This window comes from Anneissia japonica, unplaced genomic scaffold (assembly GCF_011630105.1).
Source record: "Anneissia japonica isolate Jap-2015-1 unplaced genomic scaffold, ASM1163010v1 scaffold288091_len1417266_cov198, whole genome shotgun sequence".
NCBI lineage: Eukaryota > Metazoa > Echinodermata > Crinoidea > Comatulida > Comatulidae > Anneissia > Anneissia japonica.
The window spans coordinates 898977-913973 of NW_022684833.1; the positions used below are offsets into that span (position 1 = coordinate 898977).

Sequence of the window (14997 nt, forward strand, 5' to 3'; positions counted from 1 at the left end):
GGATAATGCTAATCTAGAGTGTCCGGGGCGAAATTGTTGTGTTCAGGACGCCCGAAAATAACCTCTGAGACGTTTTGGGCGGTAAATTGGGTTCTTTTCCTTTCTTTCTTCCTTTCTTTCTTCTTTTTTTCTTTTTTACCTTAAAAAAGGGGGCGACACGGTCCTCCCACCCCCCAAATCCCCTGTTAGGGATAATGACGAAAAGGAATATCATACACACAGTAAGCCTAGTACTTATAGGCCTACACAAGAAGGAAAAGAAGAATGGGTGTTATCCGGTTCTCAAGCGGAAACACCGGACGATTGCAGACTTATTAGTCCGAATATTGGGGGCTCAAGGGGGTGAATTTTCCTCCCAAAAATGACCTTGTATCATTTTTAATCCGACAGTAATACGTTATTTTCTATTCCATATGTAGGCCTACATCTTCCATCTTCATGGTTCCATAGTTACAAAAGCATTGTTTGGTCAACGTTTGCATAAGCCCCATACCATAATTTGCTTATATGATAGGATATTCCAAGTATCAAAATATTTAACTTTAAAATAACTTTGCATTCCGTTAATATTTTCAAATTTATACTTTGTCTCTTCCGTTCAGGTTTTAATAATTACATTAGAATGCCAGGTTTGGTCAACCTGCGCATAATCATACCATTGTTTTTCAAGACAAATGTATCGTTAATATCAACAATGTAATTATTGAGCACCTCTCAGTTGTTTATAATAAGCAAACTGGTCATGCATAATATTAATAACCTTGGTCTGTAAATTCTACATGGAATGTTTAGTAACCGGTCTATTCATGGACTATTTCGGAGACTAAAATAATAATAATAATAATAATGATAATAACAATAAATAATAAAAAACTTTAAACATTAATGATAATAACCAAAAATATTTTAATGGCCATTATGATTATCATTTAGATAATTTAATTAACTTAAGTGCTTTCTACTTGAAAAAACATGGTATAAATATCGGAAAGTGACATAACAGTCTCTGAACCAGTATGTTAAACATGGTTACACAATTTCGAAGATGACAGGGTATCAGGGGCGGATTTAGGGGGGCCGGCCCCCCCCCCCCTTTTGGAAGGTAAAAAAAGAAAAAAAAAGGAAAAAAAGAGAGAAAAAGAAAAAAATGATAGCCCAAAATGCCTCAAATGTTATATTCGGACGTCTAGAACACAAAAAATTCGCGGGGGAATGCTCCGGACCCCCTACGACAGTGTTGTCTCAATCGGCCCAACTTTCGCTTCCGGCCCCCCCCCCCCCTTTTGGACATTTCTGGATCCGCCCCTGGGTATTGAAACAGGCCTACAGAGGAAATACTTTCCGATGTGCGAATACCCCTCATTGATTTCTCTGTGATTATTCACATTGGGCTCACCCCTTTCAGCTCGCTCCCCCTAAGGCCTTCTTACCATTTCAGATAAAGCATTGAACTTAAATAAGACCTTCGATCGCCGAGTCATTCATATGCAGTACGGTAGGCCTACTGTAGATGGATCGGTGAGGGGCTAGACATTTTGAAAGAAGTAATCTTTGGAGCCAGGTAGGTAGTCGGATGTCTTCAGAGGGAATGCATTATGATGATGAAACCACAGACGATCCCAAATTCCTCCGACCTCAAAAGCAGCCTAGTTGCTTATATTGTATTCAGTAGCACTTACTTATTGCTGTTTGAACTTCTCTCACCAAATATTTACCCAACTATCTCGCTCAAGACGCATTTCGACTTTCATAACAATCGACTAAAGCTCAGTCCGCAGTATAACATGCTATGTGATATGCCCATGCAGTATTTGAATGCCGAATGTGACATCATCATTGACATTAAATTTGATAGTGTGGACAGAGCATTATGATAGTATGAAAACCTAAGTATGAAACCTAAGTAAGAGTTTATATTCTTCAGAGGTGTTATATTGACATGTCTTAACAAGTAGGCCTACGTGACTAGTTGTGTGTGTGTGTATGTAGTTCTGGTTTAATGATGAATGACGTCATGTAGTGCCTTTGTGTGCAATTGCACTAACAAGTGTGGACGTACTTTTAATGATTGCAGTAACCATGTCATGGTTCTTTGAATGTTACTATGACCGAGGTCCTATTCACGTGTACAATTAAAACATGCACACACTGCGCAACGACGGTCGTCGCGATTCAATGGCGAACGCAACGCGACGGTGCGCGCAATGGGTCGTTATTTAACGACGATCTTCCGCTCAGTTTGTCAGCTACAATCCTGACACATCGCTTGTGTCGTCTCATGAAATATGGTCAGCCGAAATCGTACGATCGTCGGCCGACGCAATGTGCGCCCGGCTAATATAGGCTAATTGCACTACAGTAACAGGATGTGTGAACAAGGAGGTAGTATGCCTCCTTGGTGTGAACTGCCGGGATGTTTCATTTTCAAACAGACGCATAAGGATATGTACCTTTGGGCACGAAATGTATCATTTTGAATGTTAAACCCTCTTTCAAATTTGAATAAACATTGAACGAGTAATGGAAATCTGCCTGTCCCTCTGTATAATGTAATACAATGATTCATAGACATTAAGAGATTTTGATATGGGCCTATAAATGATCCACCGAACGTTATTAGATGAAAAAGCACGGACAAATATTGTGCTGTCTGGTAGATACATACAGGATGTAATGCCTGATTCTAACCAAGGATGACCTTACCGATCTTCCTATTACATCGCTAATACAGTAGCCAGTCTGGGTTTAGGTCAACCGCCCGTCGAAACCACACAGCCGGCGGAACCGGGGCCGGGGGGAGCCAGTGGCCCACATTTTTATTTAAAAACTACAACGTGAAAAAACATTAAAATATGTCAAAAACGCCGAAGACTATACGTATATCGGAACCTTAATTAGTCAGGATCTCGGGCCGTTTCGTTTGTTACCCTGTATGCATCAGGATAACGTATTTGTACCGACATTGTACGTTTGTGATAATAGGCCCAATGGGCATAAGCCCAAGGGACTAAGGTAGGCCTATATCAATGCCTGCTAATTAGTTATAGCCCTGCACCCTTCGTGACAAATAGTTTACACACATCACAACGACCTTAAAAAATAGGCTACTTTTAACTCATCCACGCTTTCTGTGTTGGCAATTCACTCAAATAACTGTACAAGATACCAGTTTGTTGACTTTTCAGTGAACTAATACAGTACTAGTTTTGGCGAGAACGAGAACATTTACATAGGTTTCTTACCGGTAGGGCTTAGAGTAGGAAAACGTGAAATCAATATTACAGAATATGTTAAATATTAGACCTGTTGCTAGAATTAGTAGTACAAAGAAGACTACCACGCGTGTTGAAGTGAAAAGCATATAAAATAGGTACCATCCCACGTTTAAGCCAATACAATAACTTTAGCACACAGTAGATCTCCTATGAAAAATACAAAAACGTTTGGCAAACTTCGACATCAAAAATAAGTAGGCTTATTGAAACTCGAACGTCAAATATGCACGCCCTTTGTATACCACTAATATTGTCTGGAGAAGGATAAGGCTCAATTGAAACGTCCTCTTGCCTATAGGCCTAAATAATATTTTTTATTTTATCTTCCCTCGGAATCTTCAAAGTATTCAGAAACCAGTAAATTCCTACTTGGACTATAAAAAATACACAAATATGTTTTAAATCTCGCAGAAATTAGAATGGAAATTGATCTCTTTTACAGTATTAGCGGTGCATCAAGAACTAGTGCTGTTTATCTACGATGGCGCAAAAATTGTTAATCGGATTTGATTCCCAGTTGGAGCAACTTTCTTCACAATCGCATATTCCTCTTTAACGTTCAAAATTAACCCTAATTTGATTATAATATACATAGGCCTATAATATATATTCAAAAAATAATCTAGATGTGTATAAGAGACAGGTAACAGGATGTGAGTCCTAGGTTTATCTCAAAAACCACTGACCTGTCATCAATTTAAATAAATTGAAGGGGTATATTAACCAACTCCCACTTCCAGAGCCGTAAAAAGTTGTTTTTTTTTTGGTTTTTTTTGCTGGTCTAGTTTTTCCAAATAATTGCTAGCCCTTATATATCAGCTATTGACTATTGGTCTAGTTTTAATGTATTTTTTTGCTAGCCCAGCCCTAAAATACTCAAATCCCAGACCCAGGACCACCAACTTTTTACAGCCCTGACTTGGGATGGTTAAAACTGGTCGCAATAATTGACAGCGAGTGAGAGGGGTACAGTAAAGAGATTACAGTAATTCCTTGATTTTAGGTTCGTCTATACCTACTAAGAGAAGATGACTACACGTACAGTACTGCTATTTTTTTTTATATATATATAATTATATTGATGACTGATAATATGGGTAACACGTGTAGGCCTGGGCCAACCTGTCAACATAGATTATCAATGACAGTTTAAAGGAGGTACAGTGCAATACTGTCGGCCAAAGACCACGGCTTATATTTGTCAAGTTGTGTGCTTGTGTATATAAATGCTGCTGTGATCATTCATTCCTTCGACTTCACATAATGCTTTTAAAAAAATGATGTTCAGAATCTTTCGTTTCTGGGAAAAGAACAAGGCCTACACACTTTACAGAATCAATCATAATGACAAGGGTTATGCACCAACGCCGTTTAACTAAATTAATTATTATTTTTCGTATATTGTAGTGTCGTAATGCCACCATCACCATCGTACTACTACTCTATGGAGTTTTTACTCCATGATTTAACGTGAGAAAGTTTTAGCAAAATTGGGCTACACCACCACTTCGCAAGGTTGGTTGTGAACTGGTAGAAGTTTCCAACTGATAATGAATGAAGCCACGTGTAATACAGTACCACTATTTTTCTACATCTCCTGACTATACTATACTATCATATGTACATAGTACACCCTTGACTTTAAGACACGCAAGGAAAGGGTTATATTCCTATTGTTATATGCTTTTAAAATTATACGGTAAATACCCTGGCCAAACTGGTTGTAATACTGTCAAAGCAAGTAGATAAATGCTAAAATTTTCCGACATAGAGCCTAGAGGCCTATTGTTGTCATTAAATGAACTAGCTCACCTGTTAAGTACAAACTCAAGCAAACGCATCCAGATCAGAATAAGAGGGGGGGGGGGGGGATCTTCTCGGAGGATGAAATAGATAACCACCAAATCAATGTAAGACGCAAGATAAATACAATATCTCTGCGCCGATAAACACGTAAAGGACAATGGAATAGATAAACCAGAGAAAAAAATAAGGAAGTGACCAGCAGCATATTGTGGTTTTTAGTTTAGATAATAAATTCGACTTCCCCAAAAGTAATAGAACCGATAATCCCAAGACGTGGCAACGGTTGGAGAAAAATACGAATCAATTTAAAAATAACTTACCAACTTATTATAATCAATATGGCGTCGGTTTATTCCACCTCAACGTTTGATTTCTGCCTTTCCAGACATTTAGTATTAATGTATACCATCGGGTGAGCGAACCATTTTATGACTGACAGTTGTGGAAAGGTTCAGATTTAACCGGGCACACTGCTCTGAACTCCAAGGACTAGTCCATTAATAATTTAGGGGAACGTTTTCGCCATATAATTGCGTGATGGCGCTATTTTTATGGCTGTTGTGATTTTAGGAACCGAATTAAAATGGTATTTTAAATGTTAATACAGGATTTGCATTTTTATAAAAAGTATTTTCATAAACTTCAACAGAAACTCCAATATTTGAGGTTGTAAGATGCGGTTTTGTGTAAGCATTAGAGTATGGTTATGAGTTAATACAGGTCTTCCTCTATCAAAGACCCCTTGTGGTCCAAAATTCACAAATGTATTTTATCTTAATATTCTAATTAGAGACCAATGCTGCTAAAAACCATAAAAACCCTGGTCCCAAATGTGGTCTTTGGAAGAAAGCCGTGTAGTACTTGGGCCACTAGTATTACGAATACTTAAGGGTACAAATAAGACATCTAGGCATTAAGCATTGGAAAATAATTACCCACCCACGCTTCCTGTTTTGGAAATTACCGTCCACGAATAACAATTAGTTATACGTGAAATGTTGCAAATTTTGATGAGCTGTTGAAATTTAGTTCATTAGAATTGCTTGGCTATGCCTGCCCTGGAAGTTTGAATAAAGTTGTGTTTAATTGCTAAGTTGTTTTTTTTTTTTTTTTTTTAATTACAGTACAGTATTTGCAGACGTAGAGTGAATACCGTTCCATTCGTTTGAAATGCCACTAATAGGCTCGTAATAAATTAAAATATTAGAATATTTAAAGAATCATAAACTGAATCGTTTCGATCTGTTTCATTGGTTAAAAAATGAACATTTAATCATTTTTTATGGTATTGTCCACTTAATCAACTTATAATTAGTAACTAATACAGTAGTAGCACATTTTTATGAATGTTGTTATTAATCACAATAGCATATAGTAGTTCTGTGATTGTTGTGATTAACGAGAAAAACAATTACAGTACACAGGGAGTTGTCATAGTGACTATAACAACTCCCTGCAGTACACCAGAGACAAAATAAACGATGGACCAGGAATTTGTGTTTTTACAATAGATATTCATGATATATTTTAAATAAACACATTACGGGCATTGCTACGACCAACAATGGTAAATACAGAAAAATCATGTGATTATTCAACAAGGTTTTAGTTTCATGTTATTTTAGTTTACAGACACTGATTTTTCAGTGTGGGTAGCCATGTTGAAAATCTAATAAAAACGAGGTGGCTGAGCACTTTACAAACAAATATCCACATGTTCACATAGTGAAAGTTTGTAGGTGACATGGTCTTTAGGGAAACTCTAAATGACATAGATACTGAAATAAATTTTTGGTACAGTAGTTCGATGCACGATATAAATGTCACCCTCATAATTCACATTTCATTCTGTTACTAATAATCCCAGAGGTCCCAAGTTGGAAGAACCCATTTCCGGGAGATTCGTTTAATGACATTGGGGGCGCTATATATTCTATGAGGAAAAAGTGTAGGTACCAAACGAAGGGCCACGCCCACCGCAGGCATACCATGATTGGGGCTGAGGTGATGACATTTTTTGGAATAGGCACATTTAAAAGCCCGGAAATGGCACTGTCAGTCTGCAGAAAATAATCGGCAACCAAAGTTTAGGCCTAAATAAAACAAAAAGATTTGTTTTTTTTACAGAATTTGCGGGAGATAAGTGAATTTGCGGGAGATTTCTGCTTGTTTGCAGGAGTGCAAGAGACCATACCGATTTCCTTGAGACTCCCAGGAGTTCCGGGAGACTTGGAACCCCTGTAATCCTAACAAATACTATTACAGCAACATCTATAAATAATTACATTCATTTAATTCTTGTTCTTACATTTAATTGGTGCTTCTGAATAATGATTGGTTGCCTTCTTTCAAAAAAAATTAGCAAGTGCCAGGCCACTCTTACATATTGACTAATCAACACCTTCTGATCGGTTAAAATATTATAATTCTTTTTCTTAAATATATCTATGAATTTTCATACATTTTTCTTATTGTCAATATACATTTGTAATCATAAGAACATAATGATTAAATTGAATTGGACGAGGCATGTCATTTGCATGCTATCGTTTAAATACTATAAGTTTAGAACATTAACACAAAACTTGATACCTAATTTGAACTGACATTGTTCTGCACCAATAATCACATTACTTTCATAAAAACTGGATAAAAATTGGATATTTGCTATTGCTCTTTGAAGGTAATGTTTTAATACCAATAACAGAAAAAAATGTAGCTAGATTAAAACAAGCTTTACAACTGACTTACAGTTCAAAGCTGAAAATAAGGTGATTGTCAAGTCAAATCCTGCAGAATAAATACACAGATAATGAATAAGGGTAGATATTCTGATATATATTATTCCCAGTCTCTTTTCAACAACCATAAACCAAATCATATTTTTCTTTATGCTTTAACATTTAAAACAACTATTCACAAAAACAGATTCACCCGGTCTATAATATATGTATACATCTCTATCAATGAACCAACGTGGAAAATCTTGGGCGTATGTTACCATATACAACACTGTAAATATAGTTACTGGGAATATTTAGGGTGCTCAATGCAGCAAAAATATGACAAAAAAAAAAAAAAGAAAAGAAAAATACAGGCTAAAATAAATAATGGAGTTAGTGTTTAGGTTTGATGTAAAATTTATATGGTCAAATATGGTCATGATGACATCACATCATGATCATATATTGTATTGGCATAAAACAGTTTTTGTCAAAGAGAATTTGATAGTGTGGACAAACTTTAGAGCTACCAAGTGGAGTTGTAGCCTTCTGGTTTTTCGATATTGTCTTCCAATCCCAGAGTCATGTGTTCGAAATCCTGCAGAGACCAGGATTTTTTTCTCAACATTAAACAACTCGACCCTCACACACAGGTCATTCCATCCTGTAAGTAGCGAGTCACTCAATTTTAGATTAAGATGAAATAACAATTTTTAAAATAAAATGGAATGATTTCTCTGTGTGATGTTGGTTCTGCACCTCATCAATCCTCATGTTCGCACCTGGAACTTGCCTGCTTTTGTTACATACTTCACCCCTTTAAATGGCTTGTATTTCTGTGATGAAACAAATGTAACAAATATACTTATACTGTCTTCTACCAACTAAAACTTTTGTTTCAAATTTTTATCTAGAATGTGGTGTTATATATCTACACAGGAGAGACAAATTAATTTTATTTGATTTTTAATATGATTTATTTAACTATAACAAAACATACAATTTTCAATATTGTTATTACAAGCATTGAAGAAAACACCAGATGGTATGAAACGAAAAATACAATAAATGTTATGTTATGATCAATAATATGAATAAGATTTGTTTGTTTTTAATACATTTAAATAGATATTTGTAGGTGTACTTACTTCCCCATAAATGTCCAAACGATTAACTTTAAGTCCTGAGATGGCTAGTTGTGAGATTGAAAATTGCACCTGGATTGAAAGCGAGAGAAAAAAATGCAAAATAATCATCACTGCAATGATTAATGACAGCCTTAATATTTGACAGACTTTGATAATCGTAAAATAATGAATTATTTTAATACTTTCATACTTACATTTATTGATGGGTTTGATTCTGGAGGTGGGGCTCCACCTTGAAGTGCCAGCTATCAATTAAAAATAAACATTTATTAGAAATATATCCAAAAAAATGATGGATAATTAATTATGAATTTAAGATAAACTAACACTTACACTTCCCTTGATGCTTGGTATTTTCTGTGGCGTGATCTTTCCAACTTCCCAACTTAACACTTTAGATACGGGGTCAAAGCTATGTAATCCTTGTGTCGTCGTTAGTGTAACATTCAGCACAGTCTTGGGCATGTCACATGACAATACAACATTCTCCACCTGAGCATGAACAGTAATTAGTCAATTGATACCTGGTACACAAAGATGTAGTAAAGTTTGTAGTATATCTGCAGGTTTCCCTTGAATAATTGTAAATATACTGTATGGTCTTTTGTTGAATATCCATTCAGAAAACTCCCGATTCAATCCCTGTGGGACAAGGGCAGCCTGGAGCAGCACCAACCAACTGCTTGGTAGTACACTTACCCTACTCTTTTCCGATAACGTACCAAGTTAATTTTTGTGCACATAAGCAATCATGTACATAAGACCAAGATCTTAACACTGCATCCAAACAACAAATTAATGACGGTAAATTGTTTTACCGAAGTACAAAAGCAAGAACAACATTACTGGAAGGTTTCAGACTTTGGTACTGTCACACACAAGTCTAATCCCTTTGTGATCTTTCTATCTTCATAATATTCCCAAATTGTTAGAGATGCTTGTATTGTGAATATGTGAGTGTAGTTGGTGCAGAAGTTGGACTTCTCGTAATCATGAGGTTGTGGGTTTGAATCCAACTTTAATTCTTGAGCAAGGCAGTTTATCACAATCATTCAAACTATTTGCATTGGGCATTGTACAGTATACTTAGGTTTGTAACTGATTCATAATCATTATTTTTAATAACTTACCACTTTCCCCATTGTCTGTTTTGGTCCAACTGTGAGTTCAAATTTACCGGACCCTTCACGGAAGGAAATGTTGGGTTTTATATATAATGGAATAGCTGTAAGGCTAGAAGAATAAAACAAATTGGCATTGCTTTAATCAATTTCCTGTTGGTGTATTTGTTCTATAGATTTCACCGTTCCCTGAATCTAGAGCAGTCAATTGATTCTCAGTTAAACTTATCGAAGTCAACTTTGCCTAACTCAAATAACTTCTAAGTCGATCATATTTTACATGCCAAATTGTTGTGTTTTTCATTAATTAACAATCTGTAAGTCAATTTTATCTAAGTTGAATGATTTTCAATGCCATTTTGGATTCGACTTAGGCAAGTTCAAGTGTATGTCAATTTGTCACAAAGCTGGATGAGCAGATAAAATAGTAATATTAATAGGAAGTACTAAGTTTGATTTTTTTCCAATTAAACTGCAATATTTTAGGCCTATGCATTGAAATTTCATGACAGATGATGATCTTCATCATGACTTAACATCATGACAATTAGGATTATGATGAGGATAACCATCTTTGCCTATCATCATGGTTATCATCATTATCAATGACCAATATCATCATGATAATTATCATCACAGTCATTAATCATTTTAATCATAATCATCAATCATCATTGATCATCACCAATGATCATGATCATAATCATTGTATTAAAAAAAAAACATACTTAGATGCTCCAACGTGATAGGTTAGAAGTTGAAAGTTGCCATCAGGTGGTACAAATGATATCACTCGCTCAGACTGCAATGGAAAAAAAACAAAGTTAAACAGAAAGCATTTGTATAAAACCAACAAAAGTGTTATTTTAAATGCTTAATTGGGCAGAAATTGAAACATAATAACACTACATAACAGAATGGGTGGAGTTCACTTCCAGTTTCTATTTCTCTGTTTGTATTAAGTGATATCACCTTGATATATTCGGTGGCAGATTAACAATTTCTCTGCTAGAAGAAGCAGCAACCAGGCATTTATGGTTCAATTGCTTTTTCCAGATTTTTAGCAATTTATAATTATCTCTTGTCTTAAATAATTTCACACTTGTTTAGACCTCATATTCGCTACTGTCGGGAAGGGGGAGGGGTGAGTACCCATTTCAACCCCCCCCCCCAAAGACTCTCTCTAGACTACAATGAGATGGTAAAGAAATTCCCATAAGCCTTGCATATTATAAATTGTCATTATTTCCATCAAATATCATCAGCTTAATTGCTATTTAAACTATACTAAGCGTCTGTTTTCAACTTACCTCCCATCGTTTGTAGCGGACACATGGGTGAAAGCTGACATCATCCATGATTCTATGGTTCATAAACGACATGGTAAGGTCTGGCATTCCCGATAGTTTCACAGTGCAAGTTATAGAACCTTGGATATCAGCAAACACAGTAGAACCCTGAAATATCAATTTTTTAACATACTCAATTTATAAAGCAAATGAAATAGCATGGGTAAAGCTTCAAGCAATCTATTAAAGGTAAATGACTTTGAGTCTAATGCTGGTTACACTACACTTAATAAATGGTCATGAGTTTGTGCCTAATGTTGATTACATCACCATTGGGTAAAGCAATTTAGTATGGAGAGCAAGTGGCACGATAGTAAATCTTTAGACATTTGTCATTAAAATTTTAAAATTTTATTATATTTTTAATTTCCATCTAGATGCTTTTTGCAATAATTTTTTCTAAAGCCGGGCAATGACTGTGTCATATGACAGTCATACGAGGAATCTAACTTGACCTCCTGCGAGCACTAGACGACGCGGCACCGTCTGCTGATTGCCGGTGGCAGTCTGAACAGATCATCATTAAAAATGATCCGTTTTGCGCACCGACGCGTTGCGTTCTTTATAGAACCGCGTTGACCGACGACCATCGGCAGCAGTGAGTGTCCGGCTTAATCGTGAACAATTTTCTCTCTGTTTATTATGAGCTTCTGTAGTGGCTTTGAGTGATGCACATGTCAAGAACATCTGGTTATGATTCTGAAATGCATTATCTTGTATCTCATGTAATCCGCAAAATTGGTAGGCAATGTACTTACAGCTTTATCAATGATGCAGTCGACTTCTTCGACTACGTCGAAGTAGGCTTCGTTGTTTGTGTATTTTACTCCACTTCTCCTCCACGGTACGTTCGATAGTTGACCACTTGGAAGAATATCACTAACACTGAAACATAAATTAATTGCATTATGTTTGTTAGTCACTTACAAAATCTGTCTGTATATCATTTATGTTAATTACTTACACAATCCTTCTTCATATATCTATGTGTCTGCCTAAATATTTAACAATGTCTGTATGTCAAACAGTATGGAAATCCACCTATTACCACTCCATGGTCTATGTTCCAGACTATCTATAAACAGTACTGTATTTATTTTTTTGTCTGTGTTAGTTTGTCTATAAATACAACTGTACTATTAATGTATAGATTTATCTATTTTGTTTGTTGGGCTTTTGATTTGTGTTTTGATCTGTTTATATATATAATTTATCTATATTATAACAAAAAAAAAGTAGATGAATGTTCAACTTGTTATATACAACTTATCTACTTTATCTTACATGAATGTTCAACTTGTCATATACAACTTATCTACTTTATCTTACATGAATGTTCAACTTGTTATATACAACTTATCTACTTTATCTTATTTTCCTCCGTAGAACTTACTTGGAACTACCGGTCACGGTGTTCACAACAGACCGTAGAATGTTTGGCGGCTTAATGAGCTCCTTCAGCACGTTGGACTCAGTAGCCAATGGATATCCATTATCAAGCATCTCCTCCAGCAACTACAAAGAGAAGGTGTGCTACATACATTACAATATTATAATTCCCTGTGTTTGCAGATGAAGTACTGTAAAGGAATACCACACAAAAAGAAAGGGGTTTAGATGAGGATGGGGCAGATGCTGGGAATTGTTTACAGTGAAAATTATACGTAATATGATATCTTTTACTCTTAATTTCTTATTATCTTTATTCTCTAATGGCAACTCAAGTTCTGTTTATATCTATAATAACATTTTGGTTATGCATATAGTATTTAATTGAACAAAATAATATACTGACAGATGATGATGATCATCATGAAGAAAATTATTAACATGCTGTTGATGATAACTTACCTCGTAGACAACAACATAGTTGTCTTTAATATTTGTCTCCGTACATTCACCAAAATAATCTATGAACATGTCAACAATCCGATGCAGAAACTCAATGACAAACAAAGGTGGAGCTAAAAGTAATAAAAAATTGAAAATATAATGCATTATTAAAGAGAAGTAGATTATGTTGATGAAGTATTGAGGTAAAGGTGACATACTTAATTATGATGGTTACAACACCGGCGAGTTGGATGGACGAGCAGTTAATGTAGGGCCGCACGCAACGTATAGCCATGCCTATGGTTCTGGTGGTGGAACAAGTCTTCTCGGAGAAGGACTGTAAACTGTAGGCGCAGTGTACACAATTTGGCCTGTGTGCACTTACAGAAACCCAGTACATCTTTTGAGATGAGTGTAGGGTTACCCTGGGGTACTGGCCCATTCAGTCACTGTAGCGGACAGACGAGAGTAGCTGGTACCGGTTTACTGGAGAGCTCAGACATGAAGAGTCCCCTAGGGGAGAGCAAGTTACTGTAAGAGCTAGTCCACACCTCAAGCGCTTTGAGACCACTTCTCTGAAAAGTTAATAAATAGACTTCCAATGGCAGCCTGTCTCTACTGCCATATTCGTGTCATTGGTTAAAAAATATAAATTTAAATTGAATACTGAATATTTACTACTGCATTGATTCTGAGTATTCCTGATGGCTAACAGTGAACAGCTAGTTACTCATTTGAATACAGATTCTGGCCTGTGTCTCGGTTCTATAGAGGGCAGTTGACACATTTGAATTTTTAGTTTTTTCTATATTTGAAGAAGAAATACTGTACCTTCTGCTTGTACCACAGCCACATAGAAAAGTGAATTACGATAAATGCTTATTAGGTAATGATGAGGAGTAGCAATGACAGGAGGGATGTTTTCTTTACTAGTGGCCTGTAGAAGAAAAACAAGTATGTTATAAAGTGTTAAATTGTTTGTACATAATTGAAAAAAATCCACTATCTTTTCTGAATAGTGTAAATTTCACATTTACCTTGTTCTGTGCTTCAAAGAAATAATCACAAACTGATCTTGATATAACACTACGCCAATGTTTCTCCATAAATATATCCCTACAATTAAAAAAAGAATGTATTCAAAATTAACCAAATTTTTGTACTTCACCAAGCACAGCTGACTTTCAACTATCACTAATCCCATGCAATTTGGGTGATATAAATTCACAGGCTACGGTGGCATCAGAATTGTAAAATCATGTAAAATTAATGATGATTGAAAAGTAGTCTTTTGAAACATCCCTTTTTTGGCTCCTGGTGGTAAAATATATTATAAAAATGCTAACCCTTGGTTGGGCTTGGGTTGGTCATGTTATGCACAGAAAATATGTCCTCACATAAATATTAACTAGACTAGCCTAGGCCCAATGTATAACTACCTAGAATACACAGTCACAAGACACACCCCAGCCGAATAGTAGGGGCCTAGAGGCTAGGCTAGGCCTAGGAAGACTCCGGCCGAGCGAGGGCACGGCCCTAAATTAAACTAGCCTAGGCTACATTTTGATAAAATAATCATAGATTTAACTAACTTACCCGGAGGAATTAATCATGAACAGACTGCTTATCATGTTGCTGATTATGCAACAATATTTATATCAACCAAACTTAAAATATTTTCACAGATCAACCTAAGCTAGGCTAGCAGCTAGACTTGCCACAATCCCTTATTATTTTTTTCT

At 35.8% G+C, this 14997-nt stretch overlaps 2 protein-coding genes across 2 annotated transcripts in view; both read right to left on the reverse strand.

The window, feature by feature from the left end:
* The window catches only part of LOC117107797 (heparan sulfate glucosamine 3-O-sulfotransferase 1-like), an 8505-nt gene extending 2965 nt beyond the window's left edge, over positions 1 to 5540 (reverse strand). Inside the window, exon 1 of the mRNA XM_033249575.1 lies at positions 5402 to 5540. The gene's annotated coding sequence lies outside the window, so the exon portion shown is untranslated. The remainder of the gene's footprint in view (positions 1 to 5401) is intronic.
* Positions 5541 to 6574: 1034 nt separating this feature from the next.
* LOC117107805 (AP-3 complex subunit mu-1-like) lies at positions 6575 to 14997 on the reverse strand. Its single transcript, XM_033249587.1, has 13 exons — positions 14852 to 14997; positions 14293 to 14371; positions 14087 to 14192; positions 13274 to 13386; positions 12816 to 12937; positions 12181 to 12307; positions 11384 to 11530; positions 10802 to 10875; positions 10083 to 10185; positions 9286 to 9444; positions 9147 to 9197; positions 8953 to 9021; positions 6575 to 8640 (listed from the first exon to the last, which is right to left on the reverse strand). The coding sequence occupies exons 1-13, from the start codon at positions 14884 to 14886 to the stop codon at positions 8575 to 8577; spliced, it is 1251 nt and encodes a 416-aa protein (XP_033105478.1). The 5' UTR covers positions 14887 to 14997; the 3' UTR covers positions 6575 to 8574.